Genomic DNA, 23,929 nt, shown 5'->3' with positions numbered 1-23,929 from the left:
AGTCGGACGCTTAACCGACTGCGCCACCCAGGCGCCCCAAGTTTATTCATTTTGAGAAAGAAAGAGACAGTGTGAGTGGGGGAGGGGACAGAGAGAGAAGGAGACAGAGAATCCCAAGCAGACTCCACACTGCCACACACAGCCTGACACGGGGCTCTAACCCCCAAAACCATAGATCATGGCCTGAGCCGAAACCCAGAGTCGGATGCTTAACTGACTGAGCCAGCCAGGTGCCCCTATTTTACTATTAGTTTTAATATTTTAGAGTTGGGGGAATAGAATATGCTAAAGCATCATTTTCCTTTCTTGCTGTGGGAATGTTGGATTTCTAAGTGATAATGTTGTTATTGTCTACACAGATCACAATAAACAAAGAACAGCTCTGGAGTAGAAAAACTATGGACCCCATAGAACTCCTTCATGTCACCTGTTCAATAGTCAACTAAAAAGGCATTTAGTGCAGACACGCTCTTGTTGAATTCTCTGTGCTCCCGACTTACCAGTAGCTGAGATTCCAGGAATCTTCTGTGCTGCCAGCAAAAGATCATCAGTGGGGTCAACCCAGTGCCTGATGCTCATCTTCCTCGCATTATAGCAATTACCATTGGCGGCCCTTCCTGTGCACTCAATTGCCACCAGATGGTCGAATCTGCCAGGAAGCAAGGGCATAGGGGCTTTATGGAGGGTGTGGCTGACTTGTTGGGTCATGTGTTTGTGTGAAGGACCCTTGTGCTCTCTTTGATTCCTTCATTCCTGCAGAATTTGACTCAACATTTATGTGTGCCACGGCCTGTGCTGGGGGCTAGTTGATCAGATCATTTTTTTTAAAGTTTATTTGTTTATTTTGAGAGGAGGGAGGGGCAGAGAGAGAAAATCCCAAGCAGGCTCTGCACTGTCAGCATAGAGCCAGACTCGGGCCTGGAACTCAGGAACCGTGAGATTATGACCTGAGCCGAAACCAAGAGTCAGATGCTTAACTGACTGAGACACCCAGGTGCCCCTCGATTAGATCACTAAAAATCTCATCAGAATCTCTAGCGGTTCATTAGAGTCAGAGGCTGTGAGATTGAGAAGGCCAACGGTCAGGGTCACGTGTTTGACACTGCTGATGCCCTGCCCCATCTCCACTAGCCAGTGGGCACCAGCACCCAGGGGTTGGAGCGTTGGCTGCTCCTGGCCCACTTCTGGCTTCTTCTAGGTTCTTGTTCAGTTTACGAACACAAACAGACTTAAAAAAGAGTTGAAATGGAAGACAAATGAATCTAATACAAGACGGAGATTAGATAAGAGGCACAGGGAGCAGCGGTAAGCTTGTGGGCTATGGAATCAGATGGTGTAGGCTCTGAGTCCAGACCCTCCCACTCCTGGCCTTGGCCAAGTGCTTAACCTCTCTGACCCACATTTGCTACCTCGGATGACCTGACAAGGGGACCTGTCTCATACAGGGCTGAAAGCAGCCTCCCTCGGCCTCATTTTTGGACACTGTGCCTGCAATATCTACTTCCCCGGGTTTGAAAGAGGCTTCAACAATATAGTGGAGAAAATGCACAAGAGGTGCTTAGCAGAGGGCCCTGCACCCACTCAGTGCACGGTAAGTGGTAGTAGTTGTGGATGTTATCACTATTAGGAGGAATATTATCTTTTTTTCTCCACTATTTTTAAGTTTTTATTTAAATTCTAGTTAGTTAACAGACAGTGCAATATTGGTTTCAGGAGTAGAATGCAGTGACTCATCACTGATCTACAATGCCCAGTGCTCATCACAAGCGTCCTCCTTAATGCCCACCGCCATATAGCCTATCCCCCACCCACCTCGGGAAAATACTGTCTTGATTATCCAATTTAAAAACATGAAAATCACACTTCTTTATTTCTGCAAATCCTCCCATGATGGAGTTCTTTAAAATCTTTGCTACAGGTAGCTAGGTGGTTAAGCATTGGCTTCAGCTTGGGTCATGATCTCGTGGTCTGTGAGTTCGAGCCCACATCGGGCTCTGTGCTGACAGCTCAGAGTCTGGAGCCTGCTTCGGATTCTGTGTCTTCCTCTCTTTCCGCCCCTCCGCCGCTCATGCTCTGTCTCTCTCCCTCTCTCAAAAATAAGTAGACGTTAAAAAATTTTAAAAATCTTTGCTGTGGGAAACTGTGTGGTGGTTGCTCAAAACACGTAAAATAGAATCACCACGCGAACCAGAAATTCCACAAAAGAATGGACAGGGGGGTCTCCAAGAGATATTGCACATCCTTGCTCACGACAGTGGTGTTCCCACCAAGCGAACGGTAGAAGCAGCCCAGTGCCCACTGACAGACGAGCAAAAAGAACCAAAAGTGGTGCGTCCTCAAAAAGGACGGAAATTCTGACATGTGCTACAACATGGATGAAACTTGTGGATAATTTGCCGACCGAAATCAGCCAATCACAGAAGAACGAATACTGTAGGATCTCACCTTTATGAGGTACTAGAGCAGTTGATTCATAGAGACAGGAAGTAGAAGGGTTGGGGTCAGGGGTTGGGGTCGGGGTGGAGGATGGAAAGTCACTGTTTAATGGGGACAGCATTGCCGTTTGGGAGATGAAAAGGTCCTGGAGATGGACACATGACAATGCGAATACACCTTAATGCCACTGAACTGCACACTTAAAATGGTTAAAGTGGCAACATTTATGTTATGTATATTTTGCTACAGTAAAAAAAAAAAAAAACACTAAGCTCTGAATGCTTTTTCTGTACATGTTTTTATTTATTCTATTTTATTAAAACAATTTTTTTATGTTTATTTATTTTTGAGAGACAGAGACAGAGAGAGAGCAGGGAAAGGGCAGAGAGAGGGAGACACAGAATCTGAAGCAGGCTCCAGGCTCTGAGGTGTCAGCACAGAGCCCGATGTGGGGCTTGAACTCACAGTCTGTGAGATCATGACCTGAGCCGAAGTCGGACGCTTAACCGACTGAGCCACCCAGGTGCCCCTGTACATGTTTTTAAAAAACAAAATCTTTATGCCTGGTCTGTGCCCTCTGGTTGTGCATAATGTGGTGACATCATATATGCCTGGATGAATAGGTCACCGGGTAGGTTTTGGAATGTAATCCTGAGGCTACATGTCCACGGCAGAAAAAGGCAACCACTGAGAAGCAGAATCAACAAAAGGAAGGAGCTTTTTTTTTTTTTAAGTTTATTTATTTATTTTGAGAGAGAGGCAGAGTGAGTGAGCAGGAAAGGGCAGAGAGAGAGAGAGAGGGAGACAGAGAATCCCAAGAGGTCTCTGCGCTGTCAGTGTGGAGCCTGATGCAGGGCTCAAACCCACGAACCGTGACATCATGACTTGAGTTGAAACCAAGGGTTGGACGCTTAACTGACTGAGCCACCCAGGCGCCCCTAGAGGAAAGAGCTTTGACCCTGAATTTCCTCTAGATCTGTATCAATGTCGTTGAAAAAGCTGTTTACAACAAGACCTCCAAATGAGATTAATACATTCTCTGTTCTGCAGGGAGAACACCATTTCTGGATCTTCCCCCCAGGAGAATTCAGTTATACACCTCATGAAGGTGGATTGATTTTTTTTTTTTTTTCTAGGCCTGCAGGGTCCATTTAGCTACAGTGGGAAGTAATCCACTCCTGGGAAGCCTGCTCCCTGGAAAGAGTTAATGCATCTTCTCCAAACAGAGCAGAACCCTCTCTCTACCTCTCTCCACTCAGCAGAGCAGCACCTGTGTTAACTGCCATCGGGGATCCCACACAAGAGAATGTTCCCGGAGTTTCGGAGCTTTGTTTATATGCCAACTGTTTGCAGAATAGAAACATCTCTAATATGAACCATACATGTTCTTGCAGCTTTAAATAGCATATCAGCTCCATGATTGAACTTTTCATTGGTGACTCAGGGTTGTCATTATGATCACCAAATTCTGCTGTGACGGGCAGTAAAGCTATGCCCTCTAGGCCTATTAAGTCAGTGTTTTTAAGTTCTAATGGGACACTCATTAGTGGGTTGTGAAATAAATTAGGCCACGTCAGCATTTCCAGAAAAGTAAAATAGAACACCGAAGAACAAAATAGAACAGACTGGAATAGAAAATGTCAGAAAATACTGTTTTTTGAATCTTCTGTTCTAGTTGTGTGTGCATACGTGTGTACTGTTTTGCAATGCAAAATGTAGTATGTATTACTTTTGTCAAAAACGTTTGCAGAACACGGTATTAAAAATTATAAGATCTGAAATTCATCCCTACCTACAATAAAAATATTTTTCAAAATGTTTGATCATAACACACAGTAAAAAAAATACACATACTTGGGGGCACCTGGGTGACTCAGTCAGTTAAGTGTCTGACTTTGGCTCAGGTCATGATCTCACAGTTTGTGAGTTCGAGACCCGTGTCATGCTCTATGCTGACAGTTCAGAGCCTGGAACCTGCTTCGGATTCTGTGTCTCCCTCTCTCTCTGCCCCTCCCCCACTCACACTCTGTCTCTGTCTCTCAAAAATAAACATTAAAAAGGCACACACACTTGCATAAAGTTTCATGACAGTACTTAACATGATGACTTAAAACATACAATGGTATTTCTATTTCTGTTTCACCTTCCGAAGGTGCTGGTTACCCCCACTGGAATGATTCACTGCCCTCTGATGGGTCATGACCCAGTTTGAGAAACTGTTAAGGTTTTGTTTTTTATAATTGTCCTATTGTCTCCCTCTACAGAGAAGACATGCCATCTCTCAGGGAACTGCCACTCCCAGAGACCCTCTGCGAAGCCCCCAGTACAGCTTGAGACCCTCCAGCCTGGCCCATCAGAACCCTGAGGTTCTGTCCTCTCTGGAGTTGTCAAAGTTAATAGCGTGTGGGCTTTTCCACCACCACCACTCACACTGGGAGGTGACATACATACCTGGGTGACTTGGGGTCCCCATCTTTGCAGAGAAATGCCTGAGCAGCTCCCGCTGATTCACCTTGGAGAGTTAATATGGGGATCTGTGTCTTCAGGACCCCTTGAAAGTAAAGGCAGAGGGTGGACGCATCAGCCCTAGTGCTGCATTTTGGAAATTCACGTTGGCTTTTCAAAAGCTTCTTTGGAGAGGATCATCATCATGGGTGAGCAGCACCTACCTGTAGAATACTTTGTTAGGAAAGCCAAGACCTGGATGCAAAAATACTTGCTTCCTTTTAGTCGTGAGTAAACCCCAGGGCTTGTGGAGTGTGTGGCCCTGAGTGGAACTGGGCTAGTGGCACCAATATTGTGGGCTAGCAAACAGGCTGCATGTAGATGTCCATAACACCATGTGATCGGAGGCCTATTCTGGCTCACTGTCCTTGTGAGCGCTGAGGACATATTTAGGTGCCCAGGTGACAGGGAGGCAGCTCTCCACTAAGTATGTGACATGCATGCTTTCATTTAACTGGCACAACAATTCTATGTGATAAGAACCATTATGAATCCCATTTTACAGAAGAGGGAAACTGAGGCTCAGAGATGCTAAATAACTTAGGCAAAGCTGAACATGGAGGTCAGTGTCATGACCTCAGTTTCCACCCTAAGTTCTCATCTGGTCCCCACCCTCCCCACCCTGCACACCCTTGGGGAAGTTCGAGAACAACAGAAGAGAGGTTCCAGAGTCTGGGCCTGGAGTTAGCTACTGATAGTAAAGTGATTTCCAAAAGGGAGTTTGACTCTCAAAAAAGGCACCTTTTCTAATTACAATAATAATACATATTATTGTAGAATACATGGGAAGCACACACAAATTCCAAATTAAAATAAAACTGACTTGGGGCAGCTGGTGGCTCAGTCGGTTAAGCATCTGACCCTTGGTTTCTGCTCTGGTCGTGATCTCATGGTTTCGTGAGTTCTAGCCCCGCTTCAGGCTCTGTGCTGACAGCTCAGAGCCTAGAGCCTGCATCAGATTCTGTGTCTCTTTCTTTCTCTGCCTCTCCCCGGCTCGAGCTCTGTCTCTCTCTGAATCTCAAAAAATAAGTAAACATTAAAAAAAAAATAGTCTCCTTCTTGGGATAGATTGAAACTAGTTCAATCTTAAAAAAATAAATACATAAAAATAAAATTGACTTGATTTTCTTTAACTAAGACCTCACAGCAGTTTGGGGTGGAATCCATGCGCCTTCACTGGCCCAGGATGAGGTCTCCCTGCAGAGCTTGAGACGCCTAACAGAGGGCCTGCGACAGGGATCGGACCCAGCGCTCATGGTCCCACGGGTTCTGCAGGACCCCCCAGACTGCTCTGTGGACCAGAGGGGGTGTCATAATCTCCGTCATCAGCCCCTCACACCCCTCACATAAACCCAGCCCAGGTAAGGTCTATGTTACGACCATGTGCTTATATAACAAATGTGGATTCGGGATGGCCCAGCTTCACCGTGTTGTTGCCCCAAGCCCTTTGGGAACTGCCACAGTGGGTGGAGGGGCCAGAATAATTGTCAGAGACCCTAAAGGGCCTCCCTCCAACCTCTCTCTCCAGCCCCACCCCATGTCTGAGGGGGAAAGACAAGAGGAGGGCAGTCAGTCCACTAAGGGAAACTCACTGAGCACATTCTACATGGGGCAGGCCAGGGAACGGGCAGGGAGGGGGGTGCGGGGGGTGGTCACAGCAGGCTGAAAGATCCAGCTCCTTTCTGTGCTGTGAGGAGCAGCCTGGTGGCCCGGGACGAAGACTGACTAAAACACCCCTGGGTGGGAAGCTACATTCCTAGCTGTGTGACCTTGGACAAGTCACAGAAATTCCCTTAGTTGTGGTTTCCTCCTCTGCAAATGGGGTTAATCATGCTCCCTGCCCCCAGGAGTGCTGTGGATGCAGTGATAGGATATGTGCCAAGCACTGAGCTGGGGGAGGCCGGTGCATAGTAGGTGCTAAGTTAAGGCTGGTGGTTTCTTACTTTCTTGACGTTGGATCAAGGATACAGGATTCCCGTAAGAAGGAGTACCAGGGGCCAAACAGGGCAGGGCACATAACATACCTCCAAGAGGGGGGCACACAGAAAGAGCCCCTGCAAAGGAATGTCAGGGCAAGATGAGAACCTGCACCTGAGCTACGAAGAACCAATTTATCAGTTTGGTCCATTTACGCTCAAGACAGGGAAGAAATGACTAAGCTCTTTCTTCTTTAAACATGTGCAGCCTTTGGTTATAAAAAGAACCGAAATAGTTTTCATCAAAAGGGCCAAATCTCTTTTGCTTTCCTCGTCCACATGTAATGAAATTTCTGCACAACCTAACACAGTAGATTCCACCTGCTAACCCGCCCGGCTGAGCGAGCCCCAGTTCTGAGCTCTTGTGCCGCCGGAGTTGGAGCCAGCGAGCAGGTGAGCAGAGAGCAGACCTGCTTCTGGGAACGCGCGCGGCTAAAAATACCGGACCCGGCTGTCAGATGGAAAAAAGACTGCCAGCCTGTTGGCGGTGGCTGCCACCGCGGCCCGTCCCTTCTCCGTGTTGACAACACAGTCGGTAAGTTTTCCTGTGTCCTCAGGGCAGCTACTCCCTTCTCCATCTCCCTGCTGGCTCCCCCTCTTCTCCTCAGCCTCTCCCTGGGGAGCGTCCCAGGGGGGCAATCCTGGGCCCTTTTCTCCGTCTCATATTCCCTCGGTGATCTCACCCTGTGTCTGGACTTAAAAGACCATCAATATGCCAACTGCTCTCCGATATATCTTTCCAGCCCAGACTGCTCTCCTGACCTTGACTCGTAGATCTGTCTACTTGACTTCTCCATTTGTGTGGCTAATAGATTTCTCACCCCGAGGCTCCAACCTGCACTCTTTTAAAAACTTTTAAAACGTTGTGATTTTGGTAAAATACATAATGTGAAGTTTACTCTCTTGGCCATTTCTACGTGTGCATTTGCCCGGCATCGAATACATTCGCAACGTTGTTTGACGAGCACCCCACCATCCCTCTCCAGAATTTTTTCATCTTCACGAAGAGCTTCACTGAAGCCCTTTTTAGAGGCTAAAGGGAAAAAAATGTGTCTCTAAAGAACACAGAGAGGTAGGCAATGGGAAGCAGGGTAGAGCACCAGGCTCCCAGCTGATGCCCAAACACCACCTGTGGAAGGGAGGACAGGTGAAGAGACTTGCTCACAGTGCCCCCCAGGCCGATCGTGGTGCACAGACGTCAGCAGCACAGCCTCACCCCAGCGCTGTTTGCAGCTCTCGTGCCACCTGGGTGCTCTGGGAACCTGTGCAGCATGGGGCATCCCCACCCATGCGGCCCCGGGAGGGACTCTGCCACCTGAGCCCTTCGGCCACTCTGTTCTTGACTATCCCGCCTCTGACTGGGGGGCGGGGGTCCAGGGCTGGCCAGGGTTGCTGAGTCCTCTGCAGGTCACCAGGGCTCTTGTAGGGAGGGGAGCAGGTGCACAGTGGGACCTTGGGACCTGGAGCCTGAAGGACCGGGGTTCAAACCCCAGCTCACCATTCCCATCCGGGGAAATCACCTGGACTTCTCAGAGGCTCAGCCTCTTCATCCATAAAACGCGGATATAATGCTGCTTATACCAGAGAGTTGTTCTGAGCTTTACGACAAACGCCCCTGCCCAGTGCACAGCCCTGTGCTGGGTGCTGGGCAGGAGTTCCACGCACGCTGACCCCCACCCTCTGCCCGCGGAGGTCCCCTTGGGGAAATGGACTGCCCTCATCTCGCTGCTCACCTTGCTCAACGGCATCTTCCACAGGTTTCTTGAACAAACCCGAAGCTCTCAGGTCAACGATCACGGAGGCTTCCTTCTCCAAGGCCTGTAGGCAGGCGGCCAGAGCAATGGCTCCTGATGGGCCGTCTGTCTCTTCTGGGGGCTCATGGTTGAAGTGAGTGGGGAAGCCGGCGGTGACGAGCACCGAGTGGGCGTGGGACAGTGACAGGGAGGCCCTCAGCAGCTCACCTTTACAGAGCAGGTGCCCGATCCTCCGGTGGCCTAAAATTATTTGGAAAAAAAAAAAATCATAAAACAACGTCATTGTGTTTCGAGTCGAAACTTAGGCAAACAGCGGTTTGGTTTTTGATTTCCTTTTGTTTCTCACGTGGATTTGAGGGGTGTGGCAGAGACGGCTGGTCGTTCCCTGGAATGCCTTCTCCTCTGTCCCCTCTCACAAAGGGTAGCCGGTCCACCTCTGCCCAGCAGCAATTCCAGTTAGTGGGGGTGGGGGAGGGGGAGGGCACAGGACTGGGTTCTCTCTGCAGCATTCGGAGAGGGTCAAAGGGAATGTGAATGGAAGTCATGTGCACCCCCTCTGGGCCTGCCACACACCTCCTTGCCTACCCCCCTTCTCGGGTGTTGGGGTGCGACAACCAGCGCCTGCTGGGGGTCACGGGGTGTGATGGCAGAGCTTCTGGTGGGGGCAGGTCCCCCTTCCTGCTGAACATGAACACTCACCTGGGAAGGCCTGCCCTGGACAGTTGCGTGAGAGCCACACACTTGTACTGTATTTGAGGAAAGCATCTTGGGGTCAATTTATTATCGTGCTCTTCGCAAATCCTAACTCGTACAAGAACGTCAAAGGAGGAGAGGCAATGGGGCTGCCCTCGTCGGGGAGTCACCAGAAGAAGGCCCTGAGACATGGACTTGGGGGCAGGGATTTCAGTGGGAGGTGAGCCCAGGAACATGAAGTCCGAAGATGGAAGAAGTGTGAAAAAAGGGAGAAAAGCCGCTAAAGAATGCGTGAGTGAGCAAATCAACCCCAAAGGCAGCTGGGGCCTGATCCCGCTGGAGATGCTCTAGGAAACCGTGGGGTACACACCTCAGGACTGTCCTGCTAGAGGACAGGGAGACTGGGCATTGAGGCACCTGCCCCTGTCCCCTGCTGGGTGCAGGTTACCCATCAGGACATGAACTCCCCATCACCTGGGGCTGTGCCTGCTGTGCTGGGTCTGGAGGTACAAGGACATGCTCAGGTGGAGGACAGAGAGTTGTGAGCCTAAGTGGGTGAGCTGTCCCATTGGGAACCCCCCACTGCAGCAGCAGGTGAACCCCTGGGGGCAGGGGAGACAGGTGGGGCGCCAACGGCATCTGCTGTGATGCCTACTGGTGACTGTCAACCTGGTCCCAACTGGGCAGCACAGCCTCCCAGGGCCTGTCACATTTCATCATGACCCTGTCCGTATTCAGGGCACCCCAGATCATATCTGCACCCTGTGAAGGCAGGATGTGGCTCAGAACTTCCCCCACAAGCTGTGGCTGAAACGAGAGGTGGGCTGAGGGACGCAGCCAGAGGAGGTCAGCTCGGCCTTGAGCTGCCTGGAGAACATGAAGGGACACAGGGTTGGGCTTTCTGTTGTGGGGGGACAGTTCCAGACTTAGAATCCAGAAACTTATATTCAAGCCCAGGTGTCGGAACATGGTAGCTGTGTGACCTTGGCCTCATCCCTGGATTGCTCTGGACCTCAGTTTCCTAGTGGAGCATGGGGGGGTCCAGGTGCAGGGAAAGGGCCCTTCACATACCTCCGGTAGGAGCGCCAACTGAACATTTGTCTGGAGGGCACTTTGACCTTAGATTGGCACATTCTAGTGGCACCAGCAATTCACGGGTAGGAATTTACCCTCATAAAGTGATTGTGGGCGGGTCCACACACATAGTCAGAAGGCGTTCATCACAGCCTTGTTTGTGGTGCCAAGTGACAGGATAATAATATAAATGGTGGCACATTCCTCAAATGGAATTCTAGGCAAACATTAGAAAGGATGTTGTAGAAAGCTAATGACATGGAAGGATGTTTGCAAAATAAAAGGAAAAATATATTTACAATTTGTTTACATATATAGAAAGAATATATATATTCTTTCTATATATATTCTTTCTATATATATATTCTTTCTATATATATATATATATATATTCTTTATATATATTTCTTCAGTCTTACAGGTTTAAGACTGAAGTAAAAGACTTTAAGGGCAAATATTGAACGGCTGATAATGGTTAATTGGGATGAGATTTTGGTAATTTTTTTAATGTTTATTTATTTCTTTTGAGAGAGAGAGAGAGAGCAGAGAAGGGGCAGAGAGAGAGAGGGAGAGAGAGAACCCCAAGCAGGCTCTGCACTGTCAGCACAGAGCCTGAGTCGGGGGGCTCGATCTCACAAACCGACTGAGCCACCCAGGTGCCCCGATTCTGGTCATCTTTACTGCCTGTTTACGTTCATTATTGTCTGATACTTCTCCAACGAGTATGAACTGCTGTTGGTGGAAGGAAAGAAGAACATTTTCAAAGAAAGAAATCGGAATGTAACCTATTTCATAGGATGTGATAACAAAAGTGAGAGGAGGAGAGAGAGAGAACTTTGTCAAATTTAGAGCAGTGTATGATTTCATCATTTGCGATGATTTTATTATGAGAGAAGCATCGTCACTATGAACCCTGTGTTCTTTCATATTCTCCAGGCACCTCAAATGCAAGCCAACGTCGTCTCAAAAATGACTGAGTGGCTCTAATAGTGAGTAATGCTCAGTATACCACCATTAATCTTGTATCTGCTTATGTAATATAGTAGGAATCAAAAGCATCTATTGTTCTTGGGGATTAAAGATGTTCCTTAACAGACCATATTGGCACATCCGGACAGTCATGAATCTGCCTTTCCCCCAACCCTCATGCTTCAAACCTTGACACAGTCTGACTAAGCACCGAAGGGGGGCTTTGTGGATGGCCTCCTAGGTCATTCTTAGTAAGTTAGGGTGTGCTGGGTCTACAGTAAATTTGCTTCCTACTTACTTTTTTATCTGAGCTAATGGCAGAGTTAATAATTCATCTTCCCTTATGACCCTTGTGCTGAGTGGAAGAGATATAGCCTGGATAAGAATGTTTGTGAGGGAGAAAGTATTGCAGAAATTAAAAAAAAAAAAATCCACCCAGGAGATCAACTATGTAGGAGGTGCTCTCTCTCTCTCTCTCTCTCTCTATATATATATAGCCATAAGCATTCAACTCCGTATATGCATATGTCCTTAAAGGTGCACCTGTGATAGGTATAGATCTCAAATTTACTGTGGGTTTATATGTAAAAGAAACCATACTCTTTGCAGAACCAATGAATGAATGAATGAATGAACGAACAACCTAACAGACATACAAAAAATCAAAAAGCTATGCCCTGTGGTTTTGAAGGAAATTTTGCTACTGTAGACCTTTGATCCCAAACCCAGGGGAGAGAGAAGACTTTTTTTTTTTTTCTTTTTAATTTTAGAGAGAAAGAGAGAGCATGAGCTGGGGAGAGGGGCAGAGGGAGAGAGTGAGAGAATCTTAAGTAGGCTCCATGCTTCGCGAGAAGTCCAACATTGGACTCAATCCTACAGCCCTGGGACCATGACCTGAGCCGAAATCAATAGTCAGACACTCAACTGACTGAGCCACCCAGGCACCCTGAGATCAGACATTTTTAAGGCTGGTTACTGGTCCTGGAACTATTTGATTCTTGGCCACAGTATTATTTAACATAAAAAGGCACCCTGGCTGGCTGCTCTATGACTCTGCCCAGCTGCTGCTCTCTGTACTGATGTTACTGTCATCAGCTCTGTCTAGGTGCTGGGACTTTGGCCAGGAGGGTCGATGTCTGCAGGCTGACCTTACCCCTCTGCTCTCCACAGGGGCCCCACCACCATCAATCCAGGTATCTGCTTAGGAAACAGGGATCAGATGGGCCAGCAGGGAGACCACTATATGCCTTTGCCAGACATTCAAAGTGCAAAGAGCTCCCAAGTCTAGAATTACAGCCCATGAGAAGGTGCAGAAGAAATGGGGTGTGAGCCATGAGAGACCAGAGCACTGTTTTAACTGGCCCAGTGGGACCATGATATACGACTTAAACTCAGATTCCAATTTATCCAACATTTGTTGATCGTGGGCTTTGGAGTCTGTTAGCGTGGATTCAATATCTGCCCCGACCATCTGCTAGCTAGGTGGACTTGGGCAAGTTTCTTAACCTTATATGCCTCAGTTTCCTCATCTGTTAAAGTTAATAATAGCTGTCTCGTAGGGTCACTGGAAGAATTCAATAAGACGAAATGTGTCAAAGCTTTTAAATTTTTAAAAAAATTTATTTATTTTGAGAGAAAAAGAGAGAACACAGAGGAGGGGCAGAGAGGAGGAGAGAGAATCCCAAGCAGGATTCACACTGTCAGCACAGAGCTGGATGTAGCGCTCAAACCCACAAACCATGAGATCACGCTTAATGGCTTAATCAACTGAGCCACCCAGGCGCCCTGAAATGTGTCAAAGCTTTTAACATACGGGGAGAGCAGCTGGGAAGGCTGCACCTTAATTCTCTGGGGAGCACTAGCTAGCAAATTGATGGAATTTCTATGCACATCAGCGCCCTCTGCTGGCCGTATGTTTAAAAATTAGACATTGGCTCTTAACAAATGGTGCTGCAAGGGAAAGAGAAAAAGCCCCTCGACTGGCTTACAGCCAACCTCCTCCTACCTGCAACCAGAAGACCCCTAGTGGATCTCATGTCTAGAAAGCCAGCAGGTCACAAGCCATAGAAGGAATGTCCTTTCTCTGAGACTCAATATACAATATACATGTTGCTTCCAAACTCTTGCGAGGCTGTCTCTTGCAGGGTCCTGCCCTACCAGCATCTGCAAGTGAGTGGCAACCCAGCCCCCCGCCCCCACCTCTGTTGCCCAGCACAGCCTATTCTGCACCCAACCTCAGGGCAATGGCACAAAAAGATGGGATTAGGGACACTGAAACCCAGGGGTGACTTGTTTAAATGGTGCCAGTTGACTAGGAACCATACTCCCTCTTTTCTTACCTACCCGGTCCCAACTGAGTCCTGCTGGCAATGTGCCCAATTAATAAGCTCACCTTCCAAAGTCCCTCTTATCTTTAGTGTTGACAATTTTGGGGAAAAAAAACATAAATAAAAACCCCAAAATTTCATAGTCGAACTACCCAGAGATCATCAACATTAGAATTTTGGTGCATTTTTGGGGGATTCATACACAGTATAAACATTTTTTAAAAAATCACACTGTGGGGGCGCCTGGGTGGCTCAGTCGGTTAAGCGGCCGACTTCGGCTCAGGTCATGATCTCACGGTCCATGAGTTGGAGCCCCGCGTTGGGCTCTGTGCTGACAGCTCAGAGCCTGGAGCCTGTTTCAGATTCTGTGTCTCCCTCTCTCTGACCCTCACCGGTTCATGCTGTGTCTCTCTCTGTCTCAAAAATAAATAAACGTTAAAAAAATAAAATAAAATTGGGGCTCCTGGGTGGCTCAGTCGGTTGAGCGGCTGACTTCGGCTCAGGTCACGATCTCGCAGTCTGTGAGTTCAAGCCCCGCGTCAGGCTCTGTGCTGACAGCTCGGAGCCTGGAGCCTGTTTCGGATTCTGTGTCTCCCTCTCTCTGACCCTCCCCCGTTCATGCTCTGTCTCTCTCTAAAATAAAATAAAATAAAATAAAATAAATCACACTGTGGGAATGCTCAGTAGAGGCAAGAAGGGAATTTAGGCAGCTGACCCTTGTATATGTAGGTGGGGGTGGAGGGGAAAGACGACTCAAACAAGTATCTTAATGACTCTCAAGTAACTTTTTAAAGAGTTTGGAAAAAAAAAAGAGTTTGGATTCTGAATATCTGTTTAAATTTTTTTTCAATTTTTTAATGTTTATTTATTTTTGAGAGAGAGAGAGACACAGAGTGTGAGCAGGAGAGGGTCAGAGAGAGAGGGAGACACAGAATCTGAAGTAGGTTCCAGGCTCTGAGCTGTCAGCACAGTGCCCGATATGGGGCTTGAACTCACAAACGATGAGATCAATCTGAGCCAAAGTCAGATGCTTAACCGACTGAGCCACCCAGGTGCCCCTAAATTTTTTTAAATATTTATTTAGTTTTGAGACAGAGAGAGAGAGAGAGAGAGAGAGAGAGCAGGGTAGGGTCAGAGAGAGAGGGAGATACAGAATTTGAAGCAGGCTCCAGGGTCCGAGCTGTCAGCACAGAGCCCGATGTGGGGCTTGAACTCACGAATCGTGAGATCATGACCTCAGCCAAAGTTGGACGCTTAATCGACTGAGCCACCCAGGTGCCCCAAGCCTATGCCTACTTTCTTGGTAAAACAGCAACTTCTTCTCTTTGATAGTGCTAGTTAAATAAAGAGGAATAAATTCTTCTTTTCATAAAAAATTCGTACTATAGATGCATGTACTTTGCATGCTGCCTTTTTCACTGACCATTACTTCGGTGATGAATTTCTCCAAGTCATTAAGTTGTGAACACTTTGTTTCTTACCTGGGTCTATGACAATTATAGTCTCTAGTTCTCTAATCTTCTGAACAGCTGAAGCCGATGCGATGCTGTAGGGCAAAGGATTTTGGGAAATGTGATGGACCTCAGGAATTCCCTCAGGGGTAAGACAACTGGGTGGAGCCTCTGTATTCTTCAGGTTGGTCATGACTGTGCAACCCAGTGCACTGGTGAAAGCCAGCGGGGTCTCTAAAACACACAACAAGAGGGCCTGAATGCACTCACTTCATTAGACTCAGTTCATTCTCATCTAGCCCACTGTCGGAAGGGCAAGATGGCACCATGCATCAACTCTGCCAACAGTGCTTCACGGCTTCTTGCACCAAGTCAGAAAAAACTGTCTTATGGCTAAATCAAGTCCCACTCAAACAAGTGCCTCCAATTTTTAGGAAAGTGAAGATGAGTTGGGTATGGAAGAAGGGAGAAGAGAGGCACAGCCATAGCTACAGATAGGGCTCTAGGAATTTCCGTCAATTTAATCCCACAGGTATCCGAAAGTACTTACTGAACTCTTACAATGCATGAAGCCATCTTTCTGTACTTTGCTAATAAATAGCTCTCTCTGAACATACCTCCCATTTTTCCCATAGGACTTTTATTTTGATTTGGTATATGCTAACTTTGTTCTTTAAAAACTCCCCCCCACTTCCAAAAAAAAGGGTTCAGTCCGTTGAGTGTCTGGCTCTTGATTTCAGCTCAGGTTATGATCCCAGGGTGGCGGTATTGAGCCCCACCTTGGACTCCGTGCTGATCGTGGAGCCTACTTAAGAGTCTCTCTCTTTCTGCCCCTCCCCTGCTTGCATCCTCTCTCTCTCAATATAAATACATAAACTTTAAAAATATTTTTTAAAAAAGATTCTCTCTCTCTCCCTCTGCCACTCTCCCACTCACACCTTCTCTCTTGCACCCTCCCTCCCTCAAAACAAAACACAAACAAAACAACACACCTCTCCCACACTAACTCCTGGGCAATGTGAATCCTGGGCACTCTAGTATAGTTATAAAGAACTGGCTTTAGTGTGCCAAACAGAGTTGGAGATGAGACTTTATCTTCTCTAAACACGTTTCTTCAACTGTATCATAATGATAATGCTTCAGATAGTTGTTGTCAGAACTGGAAAATGCACATAAAAGTGTTTTCTCAAAGTGGTTCAGAGTAAACCTTCAATAAGTGATGGTTTGCCTCACTGAATCAGGCACAGTATCTTACTCGTCCTATGCTTTTGTGCCTGGCTCATTTAGGTGCTTAATACCTCCTGTCCTTCATTTCCGTCTTCTGCTTTCTTCACTGTCATTATTATCCTAGAGTGCTTCCACTCCTACTCAGCTATGTGCTCCCAGAGATGAGGGACCATTGTTTACTTATCTCAGAATTCGAGTGTCTCAACGCACAAATGTTTTGAATTTCACGGAAAACAGTCATGTTTTTTTCAGATTTAACAAAAGTCCAAAGTTAGTCAACACTTCAGAAGGAAAACCTACTGATAACTGCAGAAAGCATTCTAACTTAATTTTTAGACAGGCAAGGACTAAGGATTTTGATGAATGTAATCACTTTAGACAGCATCTAAAACTGATCACTCTAATGCCAGGTACACATCAGAACAGTCAGCTCAGAAGATGACACAGGGTTTTTCCCCACCAGCTGTGAGGTGTGTGGCTATCACCGAGAGAAGTTTGAATGTTGAAGTTTGAGCATGACTTTTGTAAGTCAGAAATATTCAAGGTCATCCCTAAGCCAATGACGTCACTTGGTCTCATTTACAGTCAGAAATGCTATTTCCAGCCAGAGCTAATGGGCTGGAGTTTGCTGCAGAACAGGGCGTCCCCTGTGGCTGGTGGCAGAGAGGCGTGAGGCCACCGTGCTAGACAATATTTACTGCACGTGTGTGGATGTGTGAACACAGTTGAGCACACACACACTCAGAAATGACCACACACTCCCTGAGAACTGCATCTTGTCTCATGCAGCATTTTATCCCCAAGATCTGGGTCTATGCCTGGTACATAGCAGGTGCCTAATACATTTAATGTTAGATAATAGAATTCCACGGATCTCATCACCATATTAATCTTCCCCTGTCATGAGGCCATTCTGATAGCTAAACTTATATGAATGATTTCAAAATCAATTAAAGTAACACTAAATTCTATGGATTGTAGTGTGAGTGTGGCTCACCTGGCTAGAATTTTCCAGTGTCTATGAAATAGACTGCAATAGTTAATGTTTTATCACATCCCTACCTTACTGTGAGCTAGTTAGGGCGCCCTCGTGTGTCGCTTCGTTGTAATAGCATCCTACTCTTGGGGAAAAATAAACTGACTGTATATGCATCACTTTCAAATACGGAGGTCCTGCCGGATGAAGATCTGTTCCAAGACCCTCCGTGGACAGGAAACCGCGGATAGCACCGAACCCTACAGACTATGTTTTTCCCTATATGTACATCCCTATGATAAAGTTTAGTTTATAAATTAGGCACAGTAGGATTAAGAAGGCTAATAATAGAGCAATTATAACAATATACTATAATAAAAGTTATGTGAATGTGGTCTCCCTTTCTAAAAATACCTTCCGGTACTGTACACACCCTTCCTCTTGTGACCACGTGAGGTGATAACGTGCCTGCGTGAGAGCTGAATGAAGCGAGGTGAGCGACCGCAGGCATTGTGATGGAGTGGGAGGCCACTACTGACCTTCTGACGATTCGTCGGAAGGAGGATCATCTGCTTCTTGACTGCAGTTGACTGTGGGTAACAAACCTCCCGAGGCAGAACTGAAGCTGAGGGGGGCCCGCTGCACCTTGCCAACACCACGTGGAATGGTGTGTTTAGCTGTGCTTTTGTCTTTGCTCTTGTTTTCACAAGCCCCACCCACCTTCAAAATGTCTCAGAGAGTCAAGCTAAATATTGGTCTTTCTATCACAATGGGCTGGGAGCCCTCTGCAGTGAGAAATATTTTAATCAAAGCATCCTTGGGCTGAGAGATGAGCTGCTGGTGAGACCCAGCCCTGGGAAGGGAAGAAGGAAGCCAGTGAGATCTGTATGCTTTGTGTTCTGTTTTGTGACTCTGTTTCTTTTTTGTTTTTAATGTTTATTTATTTTTGAGAGAGCATGAGTGGGGGGAAGGGCAGAGGGAAGGGGGGACAGAGGATCCAAAGCCGCCTCTGCGCTGTCAGCGTGAGCAGGGCTCGAATGCAGCACTCGGACTCACAAACTGTGAGATTGTGACCTGAGCCGAAGTCGGACACTCAACTGAGTCACCCAGGCGCCCATTATGACTCTATTTCTTAAATCACTGCACTGTGAGTCTATGCTTTCAAGAACTACAGCCCCACTGGTTTCCATCGTGGGTCATGGTGATTGTGCCCCATAAGCCCAGACACACTGCAGCTGCTGACAGCTTCGAGGCTGGTCATTGGAGAAGGTCAGAACACTGGGACGTCCCCCGGCTGACACACCACAGGCTCCCCATAGTCAGGTCTAGAAAGATCTTTGATTCCCAACCATTCTGCAAATGGAAAAAGAAAATGAAGTCCATCGGATCCTGCCCTGGTAGGTCCCATCCAAGTTGACACACATTGAGTGGTTTATGCTTCTTTCTCCCAGACAAACTCTGGTCCTAGGATTGCTGTCGATGGTACTGGAGAAAAGGAATTGGGACTTTAACAACCCAGGGCGCTTGCTAACTTCTGGCACATTCTGAGTTGCACAGTTTCTGAACACCTCAAACCCCTGGTTTGATTGCTGGAGGAGCCTTGGGTGCACTTAGCCCAGCACCTTGTGCAGGTTGCTAACCAAGCCAGCATTTGTGAGCCCACATTTATCTTGGTACAAGCTCAGTCACATAACGCAGACCTAAACTCTGTTGCTTAACCACCAACAGCACCCCTACTGATGGTCTGGCATCAGAAGGCTCATGAGGACAGCAAAGATGGATGTGTTGGGCCAACCCAGGCCCACCGATGAGAAGACAATTCAATGGTTCATCAATGCACTTTGCTTTGGGGGGGTCCTGAGATCATCTTTCTAAGAGAAAGGTGGCCCCACTGTTGATTGCATCTTTAGAGAAAGCAGGTTTTGTCTGATTGGTTCGTTTTACACAGCTGAGCAAATTCAGTTACACTGAGCTTTGACTCTCACCCAAGACCCAATCCCAGGTTCTCACCAGGTCCTCTGAGAACCACAAAGAGGCCTGGACAGCTGCCACTCTTGGATCTGCTCACTCACTCTCAGACTGAGTTAATACCCTGGGGATCAGTTGAAGTGAACATTTGGAACAAAGCCTTCCCCTGCTAAATACACTGCTGACCAACAGCCTGGATTAGAGGTTGCTCTCAGCTCAAGTCCCGGGACACATAGCTGTGCTGTCACTCTCTACCACCTGCTTCCCCCGACCCTTCAGGTTCACCTTAAGTTCATGGGAGATGATGGGTGAGGCTGACTATTCTGCCAAGGGCAACACCTTTAAACCTGAGGGACCTCTGTAAACCCAGCCCGAAAGCTGCTGCGGGAGTCTGATCCTCATCCAGGACGCCCAGGACCCCTGGGAAGATGAGGACAAGCCGGGGGAGTTCGGGAACATAGCAGGTTCCCGTCTTCTCGTGCTGAAGTTCAGGGGTGGCTGTCAGAATACTGAATGAGAGTGGACACTCACCCGGGTCGCCGACATGAATGGGATGTCCCTTATTCCCTGGGGAGCAACTGGCCCGCGCCAGCCCTTCCAGCTTGTTCTTGGGGATGGGCCGCATTGTGACCACCAGGTGGCAGCAAAAGCCAGCAATGGTGGCACAAGGCGCTGTCGTCTGAAAAGAAATCAAGGAAAACAAGTTGAAAAACAGAATTAACACAGATGGAAAGCCTGAACACCAGGAGTTCAAAGCAGCTGAATGAAAGAGGGGATCCAAGCAGCTATTATAAAATTATAGCTTCTACTTTTTGTTTGTTTTTAAGACTGATTTAATATATTATATTATATTATATTATATTATATTATATTATATTATTATTTAGTGACAGAGACAGTGCCAGCAGGGGAGAGGCAGAGAGAGAGAGGGAGAGAGAGAATCCCAAGCAGGCTCCTCTCTACCCACGCAGAGCCAGATGGGGGGCTTGAACCCGCAACACTGTGTAATCATGACCTGAACCAAAATCAAGAGTTGGAGAGACGCTCAACCAACCAACTGAGCCACCCAGGTGCCCCATGTTGCTTGTACTTTTATGTGACATAGAAATGAGAAAGCCTGCTGGTATTTATTGGTCTAAAACAGAGAACCTTGTATGTGCTGTGGATGCTCTGGTAGCTTGGAGCAGCTGCAGACCCCCACTTAAAGCAATGTTTTTAACTACAGGAAAAGAAACGCACAGGTTTACAAAGCCAACCAATTATATTGCACATGCAGTGATCAAATTATGAAAAAATGTGATGCAGCGATATGTATCCTTCATTAACAGCTTGGGGAACAAGACGGCAGACCTACCATTATAATTTTGGTGTAGTGATCAACATACAGGATATTTTTGTGCTATCAGACTGGCCATGAGACATGAAACTATCTGGCAGTTCTCTGGGCAGCCACAAAATCACAGGGTCTGCTGATACAACTGTAGTTCCTTGTCTGAGTTCATAATCAAAGGAAATGCTCAGTTTCAGTCTGAAGCTATAAAAATAAAGATGTAATTTTTTCCCCATCCAATTTCATGGGTCCTCTGAATTTTCTCCACAGACCTCTAGGGGTCCGTGGACCGCAGGTGAAGACCTCTAAGACAGTCAGCGGCAGAGGGTTCCAAGGACAAGGGATCTCTCAGGAGGCATTGGGATCTGCTTTGCCTCGTGAGTCCACACTGGGGATGGGGACCCCACTGAGCCCTGCCTCACTCCTCCTGCCTTAGAATGACCTGTGTGACTTTTACTGGTGGCGGTGTTTGTGGTCTGAATGGTTTCATAAGCTGCCGTGGGGCTTATGAATGATTTAGGATGTGGCCAGGATGATGATCCACTGGGACGTGGCTGCTGCCCAAAGGGCTTGCTGTTGGCACTGAGGGGGGAAAATGCCACCCCAAAATACACCAGTTTGGCATACGGATTGTTTTGAATTAAAGTTACTTGAGAAACCGCCAGTGCAAGAAAAACACTCTACACCCCTTTCCAGCCCCCCCCGCTGAAAAGCAGGAAATAATCCTCCCACGTGAAGGGACCCTCCCCGTACCAAGAGGGTAGAAGGCATCTTTATCTCCAGAGATGGGAAATCAAGGCCAAGAGGGCTGTGTAAACAAACCTTGTGACTTCCTTGTGAATTTACTACCCCGAGCTCAAACTTGTCTTACCAATTCTTCACAAATTCATTGTTTCTTTGTCTGAAAGGTGTAAAAGCTATCTGTTTTGGTCACTTCTTTGAGCCTCACATATTTGGGGCTCCTGTAGGTATGACATTAAATTTAGTTTTCTCCTGTTAATCCACCTCCTGTCGATCTAAGTGTTAGACCAGCCAAAGGGCCTAGAAGGGAAGAAGGGACAAGTTTTCCTCCCTGGCAGTCCCTGGTGGCCACAGGATGAAACCTTGGCGTGCCTGCCCGGTTGGTGTCTGAATCACAGCACTGGGGAAGGGACACGCGTCAGGGACTTTCACAGGGGACAGGCAGTGCTCCCCGAGGCTGCCCCTCAGGGCCCCACCTGAATCCAATATGGCTGCCTGGCCGTATCTCCCAGGAGCCAAGGGCCAGAGGCAACCGTACTGAACAGAAGGCTATTTGGTAAGTGAGCTGTCATGAGAAAACCATGGCATCCCCTGACCATGGCAGTGATGAACATGCTGTGCAAAGCATCCCTTAATCGTCACACTTCTACTAGTGACATTTCATAAACGGGAGCCAGGAGTCCTAGGGTACGGTCTGGCTTTGGGATATGGGCGAGTCCTTTTCTCTCTCCAGGCCTCAGTTTCCTCATCTCAATGACAGACTGCCCATGATGTAGCCGCTGCCAAGGGCGGTGTGTTTGGGGGCCACCTCTGCCCCAGGGCCCCTGCCAGTGACTGTACTTCTGTCTCCGCCCTTCCCTACCTTTAAGAAAACTGCTCAGGCACATGCTTCACTCATGAAAATTGTTTCTCATCGGAGGCAGCTCGGGCCTCTCTGGCAGGAGCCCAAACCAGGCGAGTTTCAATAAACGTCCGGAAGCCCAAGACAAAATCTGCAGTCCAAGTCCTCCATAGAGGACCCTGCAGCCGGCCGTTGATGCCGGCTGACCAGCTGCTGACGTGGGCTGATTCACACGATGTCCTGGAGGGGGGTCAGGGGAATGAGGGAATCTGGTTCTCCTGCCTTGACAAGCAGTGGCTGGAATGGAACTTCAGAGACACAGCAGGGAGGTGACCCCTAGCAGCGGCCACGTCCCAGCAGAGGCGACCCCCAGGGGCCACCGCTGGCCAAGAACAGAACCCAGCTCTCCTGACAGAAACATAACCCGGCAGCCAACAGGCTGGCCAAGGCCCTGCCACAAATCCCCGGGGCATTTACCTGGCCAGGCACATTCTGCCCGATGCCGGGAAGTTTGAGCCAAGGAGGATTTTCAAAAAGCTCACTGAGATGCTCTAAGTTAAAGGAGCCAGACAAATTCCAGACAGGTTTGGTTTACACGGTGGCCACAATGTCTATAAGGGCTTGACTTGCACACTTAAGGCCACCCTGGGAGCTCACAGCAATCCCAGAGGTGGGCACGAGGGAGGCTGGACATTCCGTTTTCCAGATGAGGGGACAAGCTCAGAGAGGTTAACCGCTTGTCGGCTTGCACAGCAAGAGAGTGGCTGAGCTGAGGTCACTTTAGTCTCTGACCTCCTGAGTGCATTTTCTCCCCACCACAGGAAAATACAAGGTGATGCACATTTTCAGGTCATTCTGCCCTTGGAGATTGTGTCCTACCTCGTACGCACCCACGTGACCATGCCCTACGGAGTCTCTTCTGGGGAGCCCCACCTTCTCCAAGGCTGCTTCCAGGGAGGACCTGCAGTCCGGGAGGAAGGTCACCATGTCCCTCAGCTGCTCCAAGTACTCCTCCAATGAGGTCAGGCTGCCTCTGTGGGCAACAAACTCGTACTTCCGGAACTAGGGACACCCTGTCCTGGGGGGAAGCTCATAGTTCCAGAATCAAGATGGCCCCTGACCGTGCATTTTTTTTTTAATTTTTTTTTTCAACGTTTATTTATTTTTGGGACAGAGAGAGACAGAGCATGAACGGGGGAGGGGCAGAGAGAGAGGGAGACACAGATCGGAAACAGGCTCCAGGCTCTGAGCCATCAGCCCAGAGCCCGACGCGGGGCTCGAACTCCCAGACCGCGAGATCGTGACCTGGCTGAAGTCGGACGCTTAACCGACTGCGCCACCCAGGCGCCCCTGACCGTGCATTTTTAAAAAGAATGGGGGATGGGGTCCCTGGGTGGCGCAGTTGGTTAGGCCTCCGACTCTTGATTTCAGCTCAGATTCATGAGTTTGAGCCCCATGTCGGACTCTGCACTGACAGTGTGGAGCCTGCTTGGGATTCTCTCTCTCTCTCTCTCTCTCTCTCTCTCTCTTTCTCTCTCTCTGCTCTTCCCCCACTTGTGCTCTTTCTCAAAAATAAATAAATAAGCTTAAAAAAATCTTTTAAAAAAGAGACTTTTCTGTAGAATTAAAATATTATGGTTTTAAGCCAGTTCTTTATTCAC

General features: G+C 47.9%; 1 protein-coding gene and 1 long non-coding RNA gene across 2 annotated transcripts in view; one reads left to right on the top strand and one right to left on the bottom strand.

Annotated features, from left to right (window-relative positions):
- Positions 1–23,929, bottom strand: part of DGLUCY (D-glutamate cyclase) — a 73,486-nt gene that overhangs the window by 11,070 nt on the left and 38,487 nt on the right. The window contains 7 exon segments of the mRNA XM_040478015.1: positions 497–649; positions 4,888–4,987; positions 8,651–8,911; positions 15,216–15,419; positions 18,619–18,741; positions 19,888–20,035; positions 23,148–23,346. Of these exon segments, the coding sequence (XP_040333949.1) occupies positions 497–649; positions 4,888–4,987; positions 8,651–8,911; positions 15,216–15,419; positions 18,619–18,741; positions 19,888–20,035; positions 23,148–23,346 (1,188 nt within the window).
- On the top strand, positions 20,391–23,400 carry LOC121032194 (uncharacterized). The gene is made up of 2 exons (XR_005791142.1): positions 20,391–21,063; positions 23,118–23,400. It is a non-coding gene; the product is annotated as an uncharacterized LOC121032194 (long non-coding RNA).

The sequence above is a fragment of the Herpailurus yagouaroundi genome, unplaced genomic scaffold (genome assembly GCF_014898765.1).
Source record: "Herpailurus yagouaroundi ecotype Mexico unplaced genomic scaffold, PumYag 141, whole genome shotgun sequence".
Taxonomy (NCBI): Eukaryota; Metazoa; Chordata; class Mammalia; order Carnivora; family Felidae; genus Herpailurus; species Herpailurus yagouaroundi.
This window is presented reverse-complemented; position numbering and strand designations above follow the sequence as displayed.